Source organism: Amblyomma mixtum, chromosome 7 (assembly GCF_055824585.1).
Source record: "Amblyomma mixtum isolate Tamu chromosome 7, ASM5582458v1, whole genome shotgun sequence".
Lineage (NCBI taxonomy): Eukaryota > Metazoa > Arthropoda > Arachnida > Ixodida > Ixodidae > Amblyomma > Amblyomma mixtum.
The window spans coordinates 91,696,969-91,716,146 of NC_143018.1; the positions used below are offsets into that span (position 1 = coordinate 91,696,969).

General features: G+C 43.8%; 2 protein-coding genes across 3 annotated transcripts; both read right to left on the reverse strand.

Moving 5' to 3' along the window:
• Nucleotides 1–4,066: 4,066 nt before the first annotated feature.
• Nucleotides 4,067–8,225, reverse strand: LOC149336832 (uncharacterized). Its single transcript, XM_089554248.1, has 2 exons — nt 8,174–8,225; nt 4,067–5,924 (listed from the first exon to the last, which is right to left on the reverse strand). Exons 1-2 carry the CDS (start codon nt 8,223–8,225, stop codon nt 5,350–5,352), a joined length of 627 nt encoding a protein of 208 aa, XP_089410374.1. The 3' UTR covers nt 4,067–5,349.
• On the reverse strand, nt 7,625–18,351 carry LOC149336833 (uncharacterized). Of its 2 annotated transcripts, none has more exons than XM_089553163.1 (3): nt 14,247–18,351; nt 10,951–12,724; nt 7,625–8,726 (listed from the first exon to the last, which is right to left on the reverse strand). In XM_089553163.1, the coding sequence occupies exons 2-3, from the start codon at nt 10,973–10,975 to the stop codon at nt 8,320–8,322; spliced, it is 432 nt and encodes a 143-aa protein (XP_089409289.1). In that variant the 5' UTR covers nt 10,976–12,724; nt 14,247–18,351; the 3' UTR covers nt 7,625–8,319. The 2 variants fall into 2 exon arrangements, with proteins under 2 accessions (XP_089409289.1, XP_089409288.1); XM_089553162.1 differs by lacking the exon at nt 7,625–8,726 and having other exon boundaries at nt 8,765–12,724; nt 14,247–14,332; nt 17,814–18,351.
• Nucleotides 18,352–19,178: the final 827 nt, after the last annotated feature.

The window sequence follows — 19,178 nt, forward strand, 5'->3', positions numbered from 1 at the left end:
CTAGAACGGGTCCTTTGATAGGGAAAAGCTGCTTCGTTCTTGGGGTCATGAGAATCAACAGATGCCATTGGCTGGTAGGGGTCCTTTGATGGGAAAAAGCCGCTTCGTTCTAGGGGTCATGAGAACTGGCCGATGCCGTTGGCTAGAACGGGTCCTTTGATAGGGAAAAGCTGCTTCGTTTTTGAGGTCATGAGAATCAACAGATGCCATTGGCTGGTAGGGGTCCTTTGATGAGAAAAATCCACCTGGTTCTAGCGGTCATGAGAATTGGCCGATGCCATTAGCTTGAAGGGGTCTTTTGATAGGGAAAAGCCGCTTCGTTCTAGGGGTCATGAGAATTGGCCGATGCCATTTGCTGGAAGGGGTCTTTTGATGGGGAAAAGCCGCTTCGTTCTAGGGGTCATGAGAATTGGCCGATGCCAAAAAGCCGCTTCGTTCTAGGGGTCATGAGAATTGGCCGATGCCATTAGCTTGAAGGGGTCCTTTGATGGGGAAAAGCTGCTTCGTTTTTGGGGATCACGAGAATTGGCCGATGATGCCATTGGCTGGTAGGAGTCCTTTGATGGGGAAAAGCCGCTTCGTTCTTGAGGTCATGATAATCAACAGATGCCATTGGCCGGTAGGGGTCCTTTGATGGGAAAAAGCCGCTTTGTTCTAGGGGTCATGAGAATTGGCCGATGCCATTAGCTTGAAGGGGTCCTTTGATGGGGAAAAGCTGCTTCGTTTTTGGGGATCACGAGAATTGGCCGATGATGCCATTGGCTGGTAGGAGTCCTTTGATAGGGAAAAACTGCTTCGTTTTTGAGGTCATGAGAATCAACAGATGCCATTGGCTGGTAGGGGTCCTTTGATGAGAAAAATCCACCTGGTTCTAGCGGTCATGAGAATTGGCCGATGCCATTAGCTTGAAGGGGTCTTTTGATGGGGAAAAGCCGCTTCGTTCTAGGGGTCATGAGAATTGGCCGATGCCATTTGCTGGAAGGGGTCTTTTGATGGGGAAAAGCCGCTTCGTTCTAGGGGTCATGAGAATTGGCCGATGCCAAAAAGCCGCTTCGTTCTAGGTGTTATGAGAATTGGCCGATGCCATTAGCTTGAAGGGGTCCTTTGATGGGGAAAAGCTGCTTCGTTTTTGGGGATCACGAGAATTGGCCGATGATGCCATTGGCTGGTAGGAGTCCTTTGATGGGGAAAAGCCGCTTCGTTCTTGAGGTCATGATAATCAACAGATGCCATTGGCTGGTAGGGGTCCTTTGATGGGAAAAAGCCGCTTTGTTCTAGGGGTCATGAGAATTGGCCGATGATGCCATTCGCTGGTAGGAGTCCTTTGATGGGGAAAAGCTGCTTCGTTCTTCAGGTCATGAGAATCAACAGATGCCATTGGCTGGTAGGGGTCCTTTGATGGGAAAAAGCCGCTTCGTTTTTGGGGATCACGAGAATTGGCCGATGATGCCATTGGCTGGTAGGGGTCCTTTGATGGGAAAAAGCCGCTTCGTTTTTGGGGATCACGAGAATTGGCCGATGATGCCATTGGCTGGTAGGAGTCCTTTGATGGGGAAAAGCCGCTTCGTTCTTGAGGTCATGAGAATCAACAGATGCCATTGGCTCGTAGGGGTCCTTTGATGGGAAAAAGCCGCTTCGTTTTTGGGGATCATGAGAATTGGCCGATGATGCCATTGGCTGGTAGGAGTCCTTTGATGGGGAATAGCCGCTTCGGTCTTGAGGTCATGAGAATCAACAGATGCCATTCGCTGGTAGGAGTCCTTTGATGGGAAAAAGCCGCTTCGTTCTAGGGGTCATGAGAATTGGCCGATGATGCCATTGGCTGGTAGGAGTCCTTTGATGGGGAAAAGCTGCTTCGTTCTTGAGGTCATGAGAATCAACAGATGCCATTGGCTGGTAGGGGTCCTTTGATGGGAAAAAGCCGCTTCGTTCTAGGCGTCATGAGAACTGGCCGATGCCGTTGGCTGGTAGGAGTCCTTTGATGGGGAAAAGCCACTTCATTATTCAGGTCATGAGAATCGGCCTACGCAATTGGCTGCAAAGGGGTCCTTTGATGAGGAAAAGCCGCTTCGTTCTAGGGGTCATGAGAACTGGCCGATGCCGTTGGCTGGAAGGGGTCCTTTGATAAGGAAAAGCTGCTTCGTTCTTGAGGTCACGAGAATCAACAGATGCCATTGGCTGGTAGGGGTCCTTTGATGGGAAAAAGCCGCTTCGTTCTAGGGGTCATGAGAACTGGCCGATGCCGTTGGCTGGAAGGGGTCCTTTGATAGGGAAAAGCTGCTTCGTTCTTGAGGTCATCAGAATCAACTGATGGCATTGGCTGGAAGGAGCCCTTTGATGGGGAAAAGCCGCTTCGTTCTAGGGGTCATGAGAATTGGCCGATGCCATTAGCTGGAAGGGGTCTTTTGATGGGGAAAAGACGCTTCCTTCTAGGCGTTATGAGAATTGGCCGATGCCATTAGCTGGAAGGGGTCTTTTGATAGGGAAAAGCCGCTTCCTTCTAGGGGTCATGAGAATTGCCGGATGCCATTAGCTCGAAGGGGTCCTTTGGTGGGGAAAAGCCACTTCGGTCTAGGGGTCGTGAGAATGAGCCGATGCCATTGGCTGGAAGGGGTCCTTTGATGGGGAAAAGCCACCTGGTTCTAGTGGTCATGAGAATTGGCCGCCGATGCTATTGGCTGGAAGGGGTCCTTTGATGGGGAAAAGCCACCTGGTTCTAGCGGTCATGAGAATTGGCCCCCGATACCATTGGCTGGAAGGGGTCCTTTGATGGGGAAAAGCCGCTTCATTCTTCAGGTCATGAGAATTGGCAATGGCATTGGCTGAAAGGGGTTCCTTTGATGGGGAAAAGCTGCTTCCTTCGAACCAAGCAGCTCTTCTCCATCAAAGGACCCCCTTCCAGCCCTGCTAGCATGACAACGCAGGGTTGTATCCTACTCATGGTGGGTGAACAGTGCAAAAAGACACCGTTTATAAAAACAAGGTAAGGCGCGAAAGCATGCAAGCGTATTACATCCATAGTCTTGGAGAAAAATGCATCAGCAGTCCTTCCGTGACATTAAAGGGCAAGGAAATTGGATATCGTGCCTCGCACATTTCATAGGTTACCCAATGCACCCACAGACACGGAAATTAAGTACCTAGGAAAGCATATTCCTCACCTTTATTCACAATTCTTGATGGAAGAAAATAAAAAATTGTAGCAATAGAGAAATAAAAGAAATGGTCCTTATTCATACTCCTCTGCTTAGCAATTGCAGTTGCCATATGTACTAAAGTTTTTGCGTCCCCTTTTTTGTTGCTGTCTCAACATGACCTCAGCATTCTTAATGTGCAGTACATCTAAACATGTAACACACTACATGGTGCTAAACAATTCATTGCACAACTACCTCATGAAAACCACCTTACAAAAACTGTTCTGAAAGTTGGCTTGACATTTTTTACAATACGAAAAGGGGCAAATAGTAAAGCAGACAGATGCCCATAAGACACAGATATAGGTTGCTTAACATGTGCTGTTGGGTCAGTTGTACTTACATACTTTTACGAAAAGGCACATCAGGCAAAAAAGACGACGCGAGAGACACATTCCTGCATGCATTTCTCGTGTGGTCTGCTTTATCTTTACTTATGGTGCCTTTTCGTAAGAACTCCCAAAAATCAGTCATTTAAAACAGGCAGCAGAGAGAAAGTGTGCACTGAGTGGCCTCTGCAAACTGATACCCTGGCGGATATCCTAGAAGCACGAACATGACGCTCATGCAGCAGACGAGGAAGCGAATGTGGTTAGTGAGGATGGAGTCTGAAAAGTGACAATTCAGACAGGAGTGCCACACCTTGAATATGTTTCCGTCGAGTTTTGCTGTGCAAGTATTGCAAAATATCAGTGCATTTGCCGCACAGCCTGGCAGAAAGTGTTTGGGACTTTGTGTGGTCACTCCTAAGTTCACTGACCCAATGGCTTTTAGCTGGACACAGTAGCAGTCGTCCATTGAATGAAAAGGCCACTTCTACATTGTGCACGTTCGAGAGGTCAGCAGCCAACTTTAATAGACACACATTTGCAAGCCGTTGCTCCCAGCTGAGCAGTCATTCTCCCAGCTACATCACTCCAGATCAATTCCGGTTGTTCTTCCACTGTGCGAGTCCTGTTCTTCTGCCTGTCCAATATCCACAACAGTGTACGCCACATGAGACAGAAAGGTGACTGTGCTACAATGGGGATCCTGACTGTACTTTATTGTTCCAAAATAAATTAACACAAATGTAACTTCAAAGACTCTTGATGCTATGAAATCTTTATGATTGCACAACATTACTGTGTGCATTGTGAGAAAAGCCAACAACCAAGAGAACACGTCATCACTAAAACTGCGACTGCAAGATTTATTCTGAAATTTCTGCAAAAAGCTGCACAACCACTTAGGTGCTGTAAATGTAGAATTTTGTCTGAATAAGACAAAATTCCCAATCAAACATAAGTGAACGAAAAAATACAAGATGAAATGGCAGAGCAAAAACTCCTAAAAGAAGCATAAAAAAAAATGCGTCTGCAAGTGCTGCAGCTTTATTTCTGCCAGAAAAGTACAAGCAGCAGATGATAGGAAACATTGAAGCATGCCCTCACTCCCGTGAGGGACAACTAAAAATGGCAAGGCACTGACCACCCTGAATTTCCACCAGGACGTCTACAAATAAACACAATGTATCATTTCAAAACAGAGATCATTTATCCAATTTATATAGCAGCAAAAAAAACAGTGCCAGAGCCATATTTCCTGGAAAACTTGCTGGATCCAACAGAAAATAAATAGGAACCTTTCTCCCGTCTGCTTTTAGAAATGGAAGCATTTTGAACCAGGTAAGCATTCCAAAAACATACTGTGCACAGTCTGCCAAACTTCTCGGAAATAGTTTGTTAACTATTATTTCTCTTACAAGCAAAAGAGGCAAAAAGCATGCGGCTTCAGAAATTTGCAACCGAAAGAAAACATTAATATTCTGCAAACACATCTAGTAGATTTGCTCTCATTTCAGGTCCAGAATAGCAGGATACTTTACAGCCAGTCACCTTAAAATTTTGCTGCTGCTCATGTTACAAATATTACAACTTGCATCAGATAGTGTCAACATGATTAATGTTAAAATATCCTTCAAGATGATTTCAATCAAGACATCAAAACAAGATTAACAGATTCTTACAATGCAATGGCTGACAATAAATGGTCGCAGAACACCCCCTGTAACATAATTCAATAGCAAATGCCTTTGGATGAATAAACTGCACACCAAGAGAACTTTAGACACAGCCTGTGCGAAAATCTACTTGTGCGAAAAAAAAATCTACTACAGAGTTGCCTTCTTGTGAGATCGCAGATGGTGACGCAGGCCCGCCCTCTGCGCGAAGACCTCGGGGCACAGATGGCACCGGAATGGCTTCTCGCCTGTGTGGATGCGAACATGCTCTGTCAGGTTGCCCTTCTCTGTGAAGCTCTTGCCACAGTGATCGCAGTGGTACGGCTTCTCGCCTGTGTGGATGCGAACATGCTGTGCCAGGTTGCCCCTCTCTGTGAAGCTCTTACCACAGTGATCGCAGTGGTACGGCTTCTCACCTGTGTGGATGCGAACATGCTGTGCCAGGTTGCCCCTCTCTGCGAAGCTCTTGCCACAGTGATCGCAGTGGTACGGCTTCTCGCCCGTATGGATACGGATGTGCCTCACAAGGTGGTCTGAAGTAGTGAACGCCTTCCTGCAATGGCTGCACTGGTAAGGACGCTCTCCAGTGTGGCTTCTCTGGTGTCTCTTGAAAGCATGGTTATGCACTGTAGCATAGCCACACTGGGGGCATGAAAAGCACTTTCCACATCCTTGCGAATTTTGTTGCGGAGACGAGGTGCAGCTACTCTTAGCCGTGACCAAACCTGCGCAAAAAAACAATGCATGGATTTTTTTAGATATGAAGGGTATGCCTCAATGCATTGATAACAGCTAGTGTATGTCTCTAGGATAGTTAATGAAAGGTGAGGATGCTCAAACTTAAGCAGGTCACATTTTGTCATGATCGAAGAACCGAGCCTTGCGATGCAGACTTAAATTAAAAGCTGTTCTCTTTTAGACTAGGCACATATTTCATATCACGAGGACAGCAAATCATAGCACATGACTCGAAAAACTCTGTTGCTTTTGTAGCTGAGCAGAGCAGAGCATAAATTACAAACATTACATGCCCTCGCAGGACTTTCACAGTGTAAAGCACGACTTGCTGCAAAACGAGAAGCATACATTTAGTACTTCTCTGTTCACAGGCACTGACTGACGCATAGCACCAGGTTGCATCACAGGCACACAATTTTTTAGCACCATTTCCCCTTCCCTTTTTTAGCACAACAAAGAAATTGCAAAACAAGACTGAAATTTCAGCTGCTGCTGTCATTCATGCACTCTGTAATGCAGCTATTCGAGCCATGTCAACACCGTACATGAAAAACAACAAACAGAAAAGGTGTGAGGCATAAATTAAAGTGAGAACTATAACAAAGCAGAAATGTGAGACCTTGCAGATACGGAATAGTTTTAGCAGTCATAGCAACTGAAAAAAATGCATCGATGCCAACCATGTCAGCGACAAGGGTATTTCTATATCGTTACTCTTACATAAGGTTTCATACACAATAATATGGTATAACTGCGGGGGAAGCGAATGTGGTTAGTGAGGATGGAGTCTGAAAAGTGACAACTCAGTCAGGAGTGCCGCACCTTGAATATGCTTTCGTCGCGTTTTGCTAAGCAAGTTCTGCAAAATTTCAGTGCATTTGCCACACAGCCTGGCAGGAAGTATTTGGGCCTTCACGTGGTCACTCTTGCCATTCACTGACCCAATGGCTTCTAGTTGGACGCATAGGAGTCGTCCATGGAATGAAAAGGCCACTTCAGCGCTGTGAATGCTGGAGAGGTCAGCAGCCAACTTTAATAGATATACATTTTCAAGGCGTTGGTCCCAGATGAGCAGTCACCGTCCCAACTCTATTCTTCCAGATCATTTCGGGTTCTTCTTCCACTGTGCGAGTCCTGTTTTTCAGCTTCCGCAATATCCACAGCAGTGCTCCACATCACAAAGAAAGGTGGCAGTGCTAAACTTACGTTTCCGACCATACTTTATTTTTCCACAGTAAATAAACACAAACATTACTTCCAACACTCTTTATGGTATCTAATTTCTACGGTTGCACAATATTACTGCGTGCAATGTAGGAAAGCCGACAACCAAGAGAACCCGCCATCACTAAAAGCTGCGACTGTAAGACTTATTCTGAAATTTCCGCAAAAAAGCTGCACAACCACTCAGGTGCTGTAAATGTGGGATTTTGCATGAAACAAAGGCTCACAGATGCAAATAACACAAAACTGCCCATCAGTTATCACCAAGGAAGAAATAAAATGTAAAATGGTGAAGCAAAAACTCTTCAAAGACGCATAAAGAAAAATCTGTCAGCAAGTGCTGCAGCTTCATTTTCACCAGCAAAGTACAAGCAGCAGATGATAGGAAACATTAAAGCATGCCCTCATTCCCATGAGATGCAATGTATAGAGCGCAGTGTACAATTAATAATGAGAAGGCAGCGACCATCATGAATTTCCACCAAAACACCTACAAATAAATACAATGTGTCATTTCAAGACAAGGATCCCCTATCCAATTTATAAAACAGCCAAAAGAAATGTGCCAGAGCCACATTTCCTGCAAAAATTGTTGTATGCTACATAAAACAAAGATGAACCTTCCTCCCATCTGATTTTAGAAAGTGAGCCATTTTAAATGAAGCAAGCATTCCAAGAACACACTGTGCACAGTCTGCCCAATTATTCAGAATTGGTTTGATAACTATTCTTTCTCTAACATGCAAACAAGAGGCAAAAAAACATGCTGCTTCAGAAATTTGAAACCAAAACAAAACATTAATACGCTGCAAACACATCTGTGTTCTCATTTCAGGTGCAGAATAACAAATTACTTTGGAGTCAGTAACGTTAAGATTTTGTAACCGCTCATACTTTCCTACAAATACTGCAACTCGTATCAGATAGTGTCAACATGACTAATGTCAAAATATCCTTCGGAATCATTTCAGTCAAAACATCAGGACGAAATTGGCAGACTCCTACAACGCACAATGGCTCACAATAACTTCTCCAATAAATGCTCGCAGAACACCCTGGAACATATTTCAATAGCAGATGCCTTTAGATGAATAAACTGCGCACCAAGAGAACTTCAGACACAGCCTCCGCAAAAACTTACTTGCTAAAAAAAAAAAGCTAAACATTTGCCTTCTTGTGAGATCGCACATGGTGACGTAGGCTCGCTTCACACGGAAAGACCAGGGGATATAGGTGGCATTGGAACGGCTTCTCGCCTGTGTGGATGCGGAGGTGTTTTTTCAGGGTGCCCCTCTGTGTGAAGCGCTTGCCACAGTGATTACACTGGTACGGCTTCTCGCCCATATGGATACGGATGTGCTGCAGAAGGTTGTCTGACGTCGTGAACGCCTTGCTGCAATGGCTGCACTGGTAAGGACGCTCTCCAGTGTGGCTTCTCTGGTGTCTCTTGAAAGCATGCTTATGCACTGTAGCATAGCCACACTGGGGGCACGAAAAGCGCTTTTCGCATCTTTGCGAATTTTGTTGTGGAGACGAGGTGCAGCCACTCTTAGCTGTGACCAAATCTGCGCAAAGAAACAATACATGTATCTCCTTAGACATAAAGGGTACACCTCAATGCATTGATTACAGCTGGCCTATGTCTCTAGGTTAGTTAACAAATGGTGAGCATGCTCAAACTCAAGCTGATCAGATCTTGTCATGATCGAAGAACCGAGCCTTGATTAAGACCACGCAGACCTAAAATAAAAGCTGTTCTCTCTTAAACTAGGCCCCTATATCATATCATGATAGCAGCCAATCACGAGCACATGACTGAAAAAACACTGTTGCTTTTGCAGCTGAGCTGAGCAGAGCAGAAATTACAAACATTACATCCCATTGCATGACTTTCACAGTGTAAAGCACGACTTGCTACAAAAAGAGAAGCACACATTTAGTACTTCCTAGTTCACAGGCACTGACAGGTTGCATCGGAGGCGTACAATTTTTTTAGCACCCTTTCCCCTTCCCTTTTTTAGCACAAAAAACAAGAACCTGCAGAAAACAATTGAACTCTCAGCTGCTGCTGTCATTCATGCAGTCTGTGACGCAGTTTTTCTAGCCATGTCAACACCTTACATGAAAAAAAAAATAAAATAAAAAGGTGTAAGGCGTACATTAAAGTGAGAATTATTATAAACCATAGATGTGAGCCCTTGCAGATGTGGAATAGTTTCGAACAGTCATAGCAATTGAAAACATGCATAGATGCCAACCACGGCAGCAACAAGAGTATTTCTCTCTAATTATTTTTATATAAGGTTTCATACACAATACTGTATAACAGCGGAAGTTTCAGTGGCAGAGTTTCATCTTCCGAACGAATGCCTAAAATAACGCAATGTCACGGCATACACGAAGATACTAAATAGTGCAAGCCACACGGAGATCGACAAGGGCCTTTACAGAGATCAGACACAGCGGTACCAACTATTAACTACAATGCCAAGACGCCAAGCGCAGTAAATAAAGAAAACACACATAAAGAGCACGAACTGAGCAATTACTGCCATGGGGGAGCCGTGAAATAAAACATCACTGCTTCACTGTGAAGAATTTAAAACCACTGCAATACTCGTTGCAATAAAAACATCTTCCCCCACCTTTTCCAACAGATTTAAAGCCCAGAAACCTGGTTTATTTAGCCACTTGGGAAGAACGTAGTGCAAGCTTGGGAGGCACCGAGCACAATGGTGTGTATGCTGTGTAAACTCCATCAAGTACCAAACTATCCGCTGCCAGCATCATTTGGACAAAGCATCATTATGTAAGGCATGTTACCTTTTTGCGCAGATTTACACCTAAGAGGGCATACTTTCTGCCTGGAAAAAGTGGAACTTCGATCAGACCAGCAAAGTCCTCATAAAAGTTTCATCAAAATAAATGACTTTTAATTTGGGATCGCCATTTCAAAAACAAGAAATTGTGTTTATTATGGTTCCAACTACCATTGTGGATAGTCATTCTTGTGTGATATAATAAAAAGTGCTTGTCACTTTTTTCTTTGTGCATTCAGTACATTATGAAAAATGGCAACCACAAGTAAAACCATCATATAATGATTCAAAGTGGACCATGCATAACACAAGCGTGTAGATGCATTTACAGAATCTCCGTTATGGCCTCCAACTTGAGTTAGAATCATGAAGTAATGAATGCTGTCACTGTTTGAAACAATGTTATTTATTTAACACTACAGTCACTAGTTCCAGGACCACGACTACTACACGTTATGTAATCTTGTCTGGACTAAAGCTAACTATGCACTGCCAACGCCAGGCCAACCATGTCTTGTCCGAGCATAAAAATTCATCTCGTGCATCTAGATAACTATAGCACCCGGAAATATCTCAATGAGTCTAGATTATTAAAACACTCAAGAAACAGCTGCGTAAAAAACTTTTGCAGATATTCAATCAAAAAGAGTACAAACTATAATTAACAAAATTAACCTCATGTACAGGCACTATGCAGGATAAAAAAATGCAAAACTGCACTGCTGCTTTGCCCAACAGCCTGGCAGACAGCCACACAGTCTTGACTGAATTATGATCACCATGACTTGCACAAGACGAATAAAATCTAGAGTCAAAATGTTGCACTGTTGGACAAGTGCCCCTACAAAGATGAAATGGGCAGGCCAGCAGCCGTGTACGAATAGTGCATTGCTGGACCATGAGATGATGCAATGATGCAGTCAAACTTGCTCTCATGCATTCCACAGTTGTGATTCCCCTGATGTGTTACCTGTTAACCTGACCTCACTTGTCATCTCATTAGAGTACCCTTGGCATATACAAACACCTCCATGACAATGTGTGAAGCTGCACTTCAGCAAGGCTCAGGGACACTTTAAGGAGCAGTTCGAATGTTCCAAGGACAGAAGAATCAAGATATGCCTGCAGAGGGACCTCTGTGAACAAAAAAGTAAAAGTATGTATGCGCTTGTTCAAGAGAAAACAAGCACAATTTTGTGGCAACTGCCTGCAGACATGCAGAACATGTTACAGTGAATGCTCGCACAGCCTTTGATACAATATGTTGCAGCACTGCCAGAAGGCAGGCAACAATGTGCTGGTAACTGTTGCAGAATTGACTTGCATCTCATCAGAAATGTCAGAAGGGGCGTTTCACCTGAAAAACAACCAGAATGATAAGAAAAAATGCGTCAACTCTAGGCAGAGCTCCTGAACATCTATTTTCGAAATGGTGTTTGTTTAGGCTTTTTGCAACACATACACAAGAGTGTGTGAGAAGCCTAGGCTGCTTGGTACAATTAGCGAATACAGCTGCAAAAAAAAAGGAAGGGACACCTAGAGTGTTCGCTGAAGAACTTAGATTCGCTTTGATTCAGGAAAGGCACTCGAAACACAGGCAAGAATAACAAATGTTATGCATGGCGCAAGAAAGCCAGAAAACCACTGAAAAAGAATGCACATCAACCACCTTCCCACAGCAAATTAATATAAATATACGTATCACAAAGAGAGGCACCTTTCATACTGCCTATCATTAAACACGATTAAGACTGCACACTGCTCGCATATGGAAAACAGCCTTTCACTTTGCTCTGTATACTATGAAGAGTTACAAAAGTATTGAAGAACGAGAAATCACTGGCTTCCCAAATTCAACGTAATCATTGATGAAGGTAATCATAAATGGTTACGTCATCTTGCTGCTGTTATCACCCAGGTGTAATAACAAGTCCTAACTCCTGCTGTCATTGCTTTGAGAAGAAATCAATGATTCCAAGCAAAGGAACTGTCTTCGTGTTCAAATATTAACGTAACTGAGTTCTGAAAACAATGACATTTACTGCAGAAGTGCTACCTGGAAAGTGTCCCAGCAGTTTCCAAACAGCTTTGTTTCAAGCTGGCTCAATAAAGTGGGCCATTTGAGGCGAGTCGCAGTACGAGTACACTGAGCGGCATCTCTCCAGCAAAGCAATACACTGCACATGAGTAAGTATGAGAATTGTGCTCTGAAGAGCTGACTACAACCTCATCTATAAACACAGCAATAAAACAGCTACTCCAAACTCTCTTTTAAATTAGAAATAACTGCAGATGCACAAAATTACAGCATGCAAGTGAGACAGCACGGAACCAAATGAGCTGGTCACCACAAAGTGCTGAGGCTGCAAGTATTTGGTGGAAGCTTGCGCAATAAAGTTGCCAACTCAATGTGACTGAGAGGCTAGTCAGAGGACAAATTGTGTGATGAAATGAAAATAACTCCCATTATGGTCATTAAGAGAGATTCAGTAAAACTACAGCTTCATTGTAATTAAAGATAAAGGCGAACACAACAACAGACATTCAAGTAATCATTCGCTGTACTGAAGGCATCAAGGATAGCAAGGCAACCAGGATAGGCACAGCCGAGATAAATATTGCATTCCGTTAAACTATTCAACAAATACGATATGGGTGAGTAACAATAGCTTGGCTGGAAATTATTCAAAAACTGCTGGAGAGGAGACTTGAATTCTGTTGGAAATATGAGATCGGCTTTCAACCTGAAAAACAGACAAACAGAAAATAAATCACCTCTTCCCATGACTTCATTGCATGCCTTCTTGTCACGTTAAACCCCATAAACCAAACCAAACCATTTTTTTTTCACACTTCATCGCACAGATAGAGAAGAGAAAGACACTTTATTTCCTTCTTTTTGTTTCTAATTATGCAGCTCATTGTAAATCTGAGGAGTTACCAAAGTCTGCCATTTCTTCTATGCTTCTTGTGTTTGGTTGTGCAATACTTGGTTTGCAAATTTAAGCAAGTTTCAAGTGAACGTAGCCTTTGCAGAGAGCATAGATTTCTGAGGCTTTCATCAAGTGCTGGATTGACCCTCTATTTTCGTAAGTTTCGACTAGTGTCAGCACACTTTACAAGGCTATGGGGTTATCTCCTCACTTTTGTGCTGTGGCAATATACATTTGTACTGAGCAATCTCATCTTACTGGTAAATTGGTCAATTGGTTTTTGAGGGAAGGAAATGGCGCAGTATCTATCTCACATATCTCGGCGGACACCTGAACCGCGCCGTAAGGAAAGGGAGGAAGATGGGAGTGAAAGAAGAAGTAGAGAAAGAGGTGCCGGAATCACACAGCACATGGGTGCCTTTAGCATTTTGCCTTCATCGAAACGCAATGAAGTGTTCTTTATAAACTTATAAGGTGTTCCGACACTAGTTCAAACATACGAAAATAGAGGATCAATCTAGCACTTGTTGAAAGTCTTAGAAACCTGTGCTCTCAGCAAAGACTGCATTCACTTGAAAATTGCCTAAATTTGCAAAAAAATTTCATAACCAAACACAAGGAGCACAGAAGAGCTTCGAAACCTTGGTAACTTTTCAGATTTACAATGAGCTGCATAATTAAAAAAAGAAAAGAAAATAAAGTGTCTCCTCCCACTCGCAAATGCAGTAGACAAGCTACTGCAAATGACTTGCTCTCATTAGTCGCGCTTATGAATGCTACACGAGATGAGTAACAAACAGAAGCATGGCATATGAAGAGATTAAACGTGTCAGAAAATACCAGGAAAGCTCTATGAGGAAATATATAGTTGCGGAATGCAAAAATCATGATGATAATTACAAGGAACCAGCAAAGCAGCCATATATGATAATGAGCCTTAGATGCTTATGCGCCACTAAACCAACATGACATAACACATTTATTAAAATGGACATGGCTACAAAACAAACAAGATCAAAAAGGACCACAAATGCAGGTCCATTCCAAGGAATCTCCTGCACTGTAAACTCTGAAGAGAAATCTACATCATTATCAAAAGTTAGAAAAAACTTAACTGTTCTGTATTCTGTGCCTGGAAAGGCAACCTTGTACATATGCTCGTACATACAGTCCAACAGAGATACGAGTCCGAAGCCTAGCTACCTGTCGCAGTCCAATGCACACCTGTATTATTATCCTTGTCATAAAAGGATGACGCTGGACTGCGCACTCTGACCCCACCCCGGATGCTAAGATCACCAGACACACCCCTTTATTGATTCTGGCTTCCAACCTATAACTGGCTGGTGAAGATGCACCGGAGTTGGTGTAAAGCACTGCAACTTTTTATCCTTGGCATCTTCGTGTGAGCTCCATTGCCTGAAAAAGAAAAAAAATGAGCGCAAAGACAGGAGCAGCTGACCGTAATCGTTCTAAGGGTTATGTAAGTTTGTTAACTGAAGGAAGGAGATTCTAGCTATGACTATTAGAACTATTAGCTTGGTTAATATCTAGCATAACTGTATAGAACCTCTTTTAGATGCATGTTTTGACAGGGATGCTTTTTGTACAATAGCAAACATCAGGCCCCTGTTTGAACTGAGTCAGCATTAAGATGTAGCCTGTGCTTAGTGGCATGAAGTGATACCAACACAGTTCTTTCTACCACCTCCCTCAAAGGGGCATTGTGAACAAATTAAAGTTAGCCTCCATCATCAAATAACTGCACTGTAACGAGGAGAGCGCTACTTTCACAGGAAATGAAGCTTTCATAAGCTAGGAAAGGAGATGTCAGCATCACTGGCCCATTTTGGAAATAAACTATAATGCACCGCCAGAAATTTTTGGCCGCTGATTTGAAGCCCTAAACTACACTGCCATGTACTTCAAAAGAGCGGTAGAAGAGTGCTTTTCAACGCAGACTTCGCTTGTTTTAATTGGGTGGAGGGATAAATTTTTAGCACACTTAATTCAGCAATCAACGCATCTTTCGGTGCCAGAAAAACATTAGCACAGGCAGAAGAATCCGTACAATCAAGTTTTATATGGAACAGAAACCAAATGGAGTCACCTTCAGTGCCCATTCACAGGTCACGCTCTGCCAGAGCAAAGTTTGAATGTGCGAAGAAGCAGGTGACCACACTAAGAACCGCTTAGTCATTTTTTAAACCACTGAAAGCACCTTTTACTGGCCATTGCAAGCAACTTCTTTTATTTGCCTTTATATTTTATTTGTCTTCTATTTTGCCTGGTTCATGTTTGGCACGCGGCCGACGTGAGTTGGCGACACCCAGGCGAGCGCATGGTAGCTTTCCATGGCGTCAATGACGGCAGAGTTTGTATACGTCATCCACCTTTTCTTCGTTCATGCCACCTAGGATGACGTCATGGAAAATTCCACCGCCACTGCTTCCCCTTGCCACACACACACGATGTTCACCTCTATCCACCAGGTAACACGGCACTTGTCATGGCTGTGAGGTTTCACACTCGCTTCTCACAAAAAATTCCTGGGTTCGAATCCGACTCGTCTAACCTTTTTCTCTGATTTTTTATGTTGATGCGATGCAGAAGAGCTACACACACACTGCTGAAATCACTCACCACGGCCAGTAATGCTAGCACATTAATCGAAACACATCATTAAATCAGCTCGTGCTGATCAAAGCCACAGTTGCCTGCCTTGGCAGCATCAAGTGTGTATGATGCACACATGGTTTCTGAGATGACCTTAACGCACATGAAATTTCTGAACACAAAGCATACACAGAATCCTTAGTAATGCAGTGGTGATGTGTACAAGTAGATGAAAAAAAAAACTGGAGCGGACCCTTGAGCTCTGCCGTAAAGTATGATGTCATAGCATTAGTGGGTTCATATCCAGACACGTGGTCATCTTCTTTTCAATTCACAGATCGCCGGGAGTCCTCACAGCACCTCTGACGCAGTGGTGCAGGTTACGTTTCCCGAGCAACCTCTTGCAGCCATTCGAACTGCCACCTGTCGCAGTGGGAAGTTCGCAAAAAATCCAGTAGTCAGGTTGTAGGCAGGTGTAGGCAGCAGTGAATGAGTGCACTCCACTCATTCACTGCTTTCTCGAGAGTCATAGAAGGCGCCCAATCTTCACTGTTCACCAGATGCAATTCGATATTCGTTAGGCCCCTACCAAAGTGCATGCAAAGAAAACTGTGGGAATACTGATGATAGCCTATACAGCAGATTATTTCAGTATAATGACCAAGAGTCTACTTTCACTGAAAATACACCTTCATGGGGTATTACAGCCCTGGCTATTCTCATGAGCAAACTGCGATAAGATCAATTATTTTTCATCCCGAACTTCTCAGGCTAGTCTACAATGCAGCTCACTTCGAGACAGCGATCACAGTGTCCTTTTCGATCTTGATGCTACGAGCCAGAATTGACCAACAGACAAAAATATGCCTCTTATCTTAATTCAATATTATAAGCAATAAATGCATCTTTGGCAGTCAAACAAGCATCAGCATATATCCACAAAGAGCCAGGCAACCGCTTTCTACTCAGAAAAAAAAAAAAAAACTTATCTCAGTACCCCTTAAAACTCCACACAAAGCTCTGATTATGTTTGTATCATGCCATGGTACATAAGATTTATCGTTCCGGGGCGGCACGTGGGCTATAAGAAATGCAGCAGTGGAGGGCTCCGGATTGGGCTCTTCATGTCCATTTACGAAGCACACGACATGAATGTCTTTGCATTTCAACCACAACACAATGTCGTTGCCATAGTCCGCATTTAAACCTTAAATAAATACCTTAGCAATCGACATCATTGCCAATACACCACATCGTTGGATTGCACTTGTGTAAGGAATTTTGCACTGAGCTAAATGCCTTGAGTCACATACCTCTCAAAACAGCCTCTAAACTGGCAGCCTAAACAGCACTGAACCTAACTTTCTTTGTATGACCCACCACCAGGACAGCCTTCAACTTTAGCTTTAGGTGGGAGAGTTTAAAAGACTGAAGATCTGTCAATGAGCACTGATGCTTTCGAACGGGAAGCGAACATAGTATCTGGAAGCTTTGCATCCATTAGGGTGCTAGATTAGCTAAAATGTTCTTCTGAATGAGAACTGGCTTGAACGAAACATTTAAACAAGTATGCTTTTCTTAAAATATAAACAAAAAGAAAAAAAACTATATATTTTTTTTATGGGTGAAACAAGTGAAAATGGACATAACACAGAAGAAAGTGTAGATGGGAGGGTGTTGAGCGTACAACTCGTGCACTTGTTGCAAAACCAGGTCCATCGTGCCTGCACTCCTCTTTTCTCTCTGTTTTCAGTAGTTCCATTCGTTAAACGATATTTACCAGCTCACGCTTCTAAGAGTTCTGTTGCTTTTATCAGCTGACAAGAACCTCCGTGGATATAAATTAATATAAAAAATTAGTGAACTGAAAAAAAATTTAACATCTAGAGAAAAAATGTGAACAGAGCAGAATACAGGTAATGAGAGGCTCATAAGGATATATATGAATGAACTCCTCCATGTGATGTGTCACACTCTAGAAACTGAGCAAAGAAAACAGTAGGCGTCTCTTCTATTTTTATACATACCGATTCTGTCAAGTGTAGCCAAACGTTCAAGACATGGGTTCGGCTTTCAAGGGAGGCATATATAGTCTTTTTTTTTCTACGGTGTTGTGTTCCCTCCTAGCTAACAACATTCTAAATTTATTTTGCTCTGATTCTAACCATTGCAACAACCAAATCAATGAAAGCAACATTGTTGAGTTCTATGAAGTACACATACAGTACATATAAAGCTTTCTGACTTCCTGCACAAGAGCAACACAAACAGCATTTTGATTTACCGGCAACTCTTGAAGTTGACCGCAGTACCGCTCCTGGCACAGTGGTGCAACGGTGCGCCACTGCCGTGCGATGGCAGAATCACACACAGAAGAAAACGTACCGTAAGTTGCACAGTCCGTCGCTTCGAAGTTCTTGCGCGTTTTTCTCCTTTATGGGGATTGGTCAAACTTGTGGCGCGCTCGTGACGTTGAATGTGCAAGCTTCGCAAAGCGCTACCAGCAGCGATACCGCCGACAGCCGACGAGAAAGAGCGGCACCAGAGGTGTGAGCGGAAAGAGCAGCTGACCATGCTTACTGGACATGCACCTTTGCCGCCGATCTCACCGCATATCGGCGACAGCAGTCCGCGCAGTGCGGCGTCCACGCGCTCCTGTTTACATTGCGTGCCTGACATGTTATTTTTTAAAGGCATACCTGCCGGCTCTTCGCTGCCTCGCTCTTCAGCGTGGTGTCAGCGCGTTCCTGAATCACAGAGCTGTTCGGCGGCTGCTGCGACTGACCGAACACCAAGAGGTAGCGTTCAAATGAGGAAGGAAATGACGCACAAACTGTCTCACTTGTCTCGGTGGACACACGAACATGCCCGAGCCGCGCTGGAAAGGATAGAGAAGGATGTGAAAGAGAGCGATGAGATCAGTTTTTTTTCCTCCATGGATGAGATGACGGGAATCGGTCCGTGGAGGGATTCGCATCTACAACTCGAAACTCAGGATCTCAAAGGCTGCAACTTGTAACTGCCACCACCCGTTTCAAAGGATATGCTCCTATCTTCCATCCATCCATACATTATAAGGGAGAAAGGAGGAAAGTGCACTCAGGTATGCATGCAGGTATGGCCCAAGAAAATCTCGGGCAAGTGCACAGAAAACGTCACGAGCGGCGCAAACTTCAAAGCGCGTACGCGGCGGACTCCGCAGCCTAAGGTGCGTTTTCGTGACATCCGACTAGGCGTGCAACTGTTGTTTCCCGAGGGTGTTTGTGCGAATGAATCTGTGTTTCCAAAATGTTGCAGGATGGCAGAATAGCTGGCCGCATATCAATCTTTCTGGCTGACCTTATTGCCTTCGTTTCATTAAATTTATCATCAGTGTATCTTATCCCTGAAATGTTTGACGGCCTCACGCTTCAAAACGAGTCAGGTTACGAGAGGCCACTTGCCCCTGTTTCACCTCATTTTAGTGCATTCAATCGGCGTTCAAACCAAGAGCAAGTGCTGCATGCTCGCAGAAAGCTTTAACTCTGATGACGCGAACGACGTGCCAATATTTTTCATTGGAGGATGATAACTTGAACCAAGCGCGCAGCAAACCCGAAAATGGGTATGCGTTTCGGTCTTCTTTTGCCGAAGTGTAATTAGTGCATAA

What these genes read in the sequence shown, in the direction of transcription:
- LOC149336832 (XM_089554248.1), bottom strand. Translation starts at nt 8,225, where the DNA reads ATGTTCCAGGGTGTTCTGCGAGCATTTATTGGAGAAGTTATTGTGAGC. An exon ending in AGAAGTTATTGTGAGCCATT is followed by an intron (nt 5,925 to 8,173) that starts GTGCGTTGTAGG and finishes TTTTTTGCGCAG; the next exon opens with GTTTGGTCACGGCTAAGAGT.
- LOC149336833 (XM_089553162.1), bottom strand. Translation starts at nt 18,226, where the DNA reads ATGCCTTTAAAAAATAACATGTCAGGCACGCAATGTAAACAGGAGCGC. An exon ending in GTCAACTTCAAGAGTTGCCG is followed by an intron (nt 14,333 to 17,813) that starts GTAAATCAAAAT and finishes TTTCTTTTTCAG; the next exon opens with GCAATGGAGCTCACACGAAG.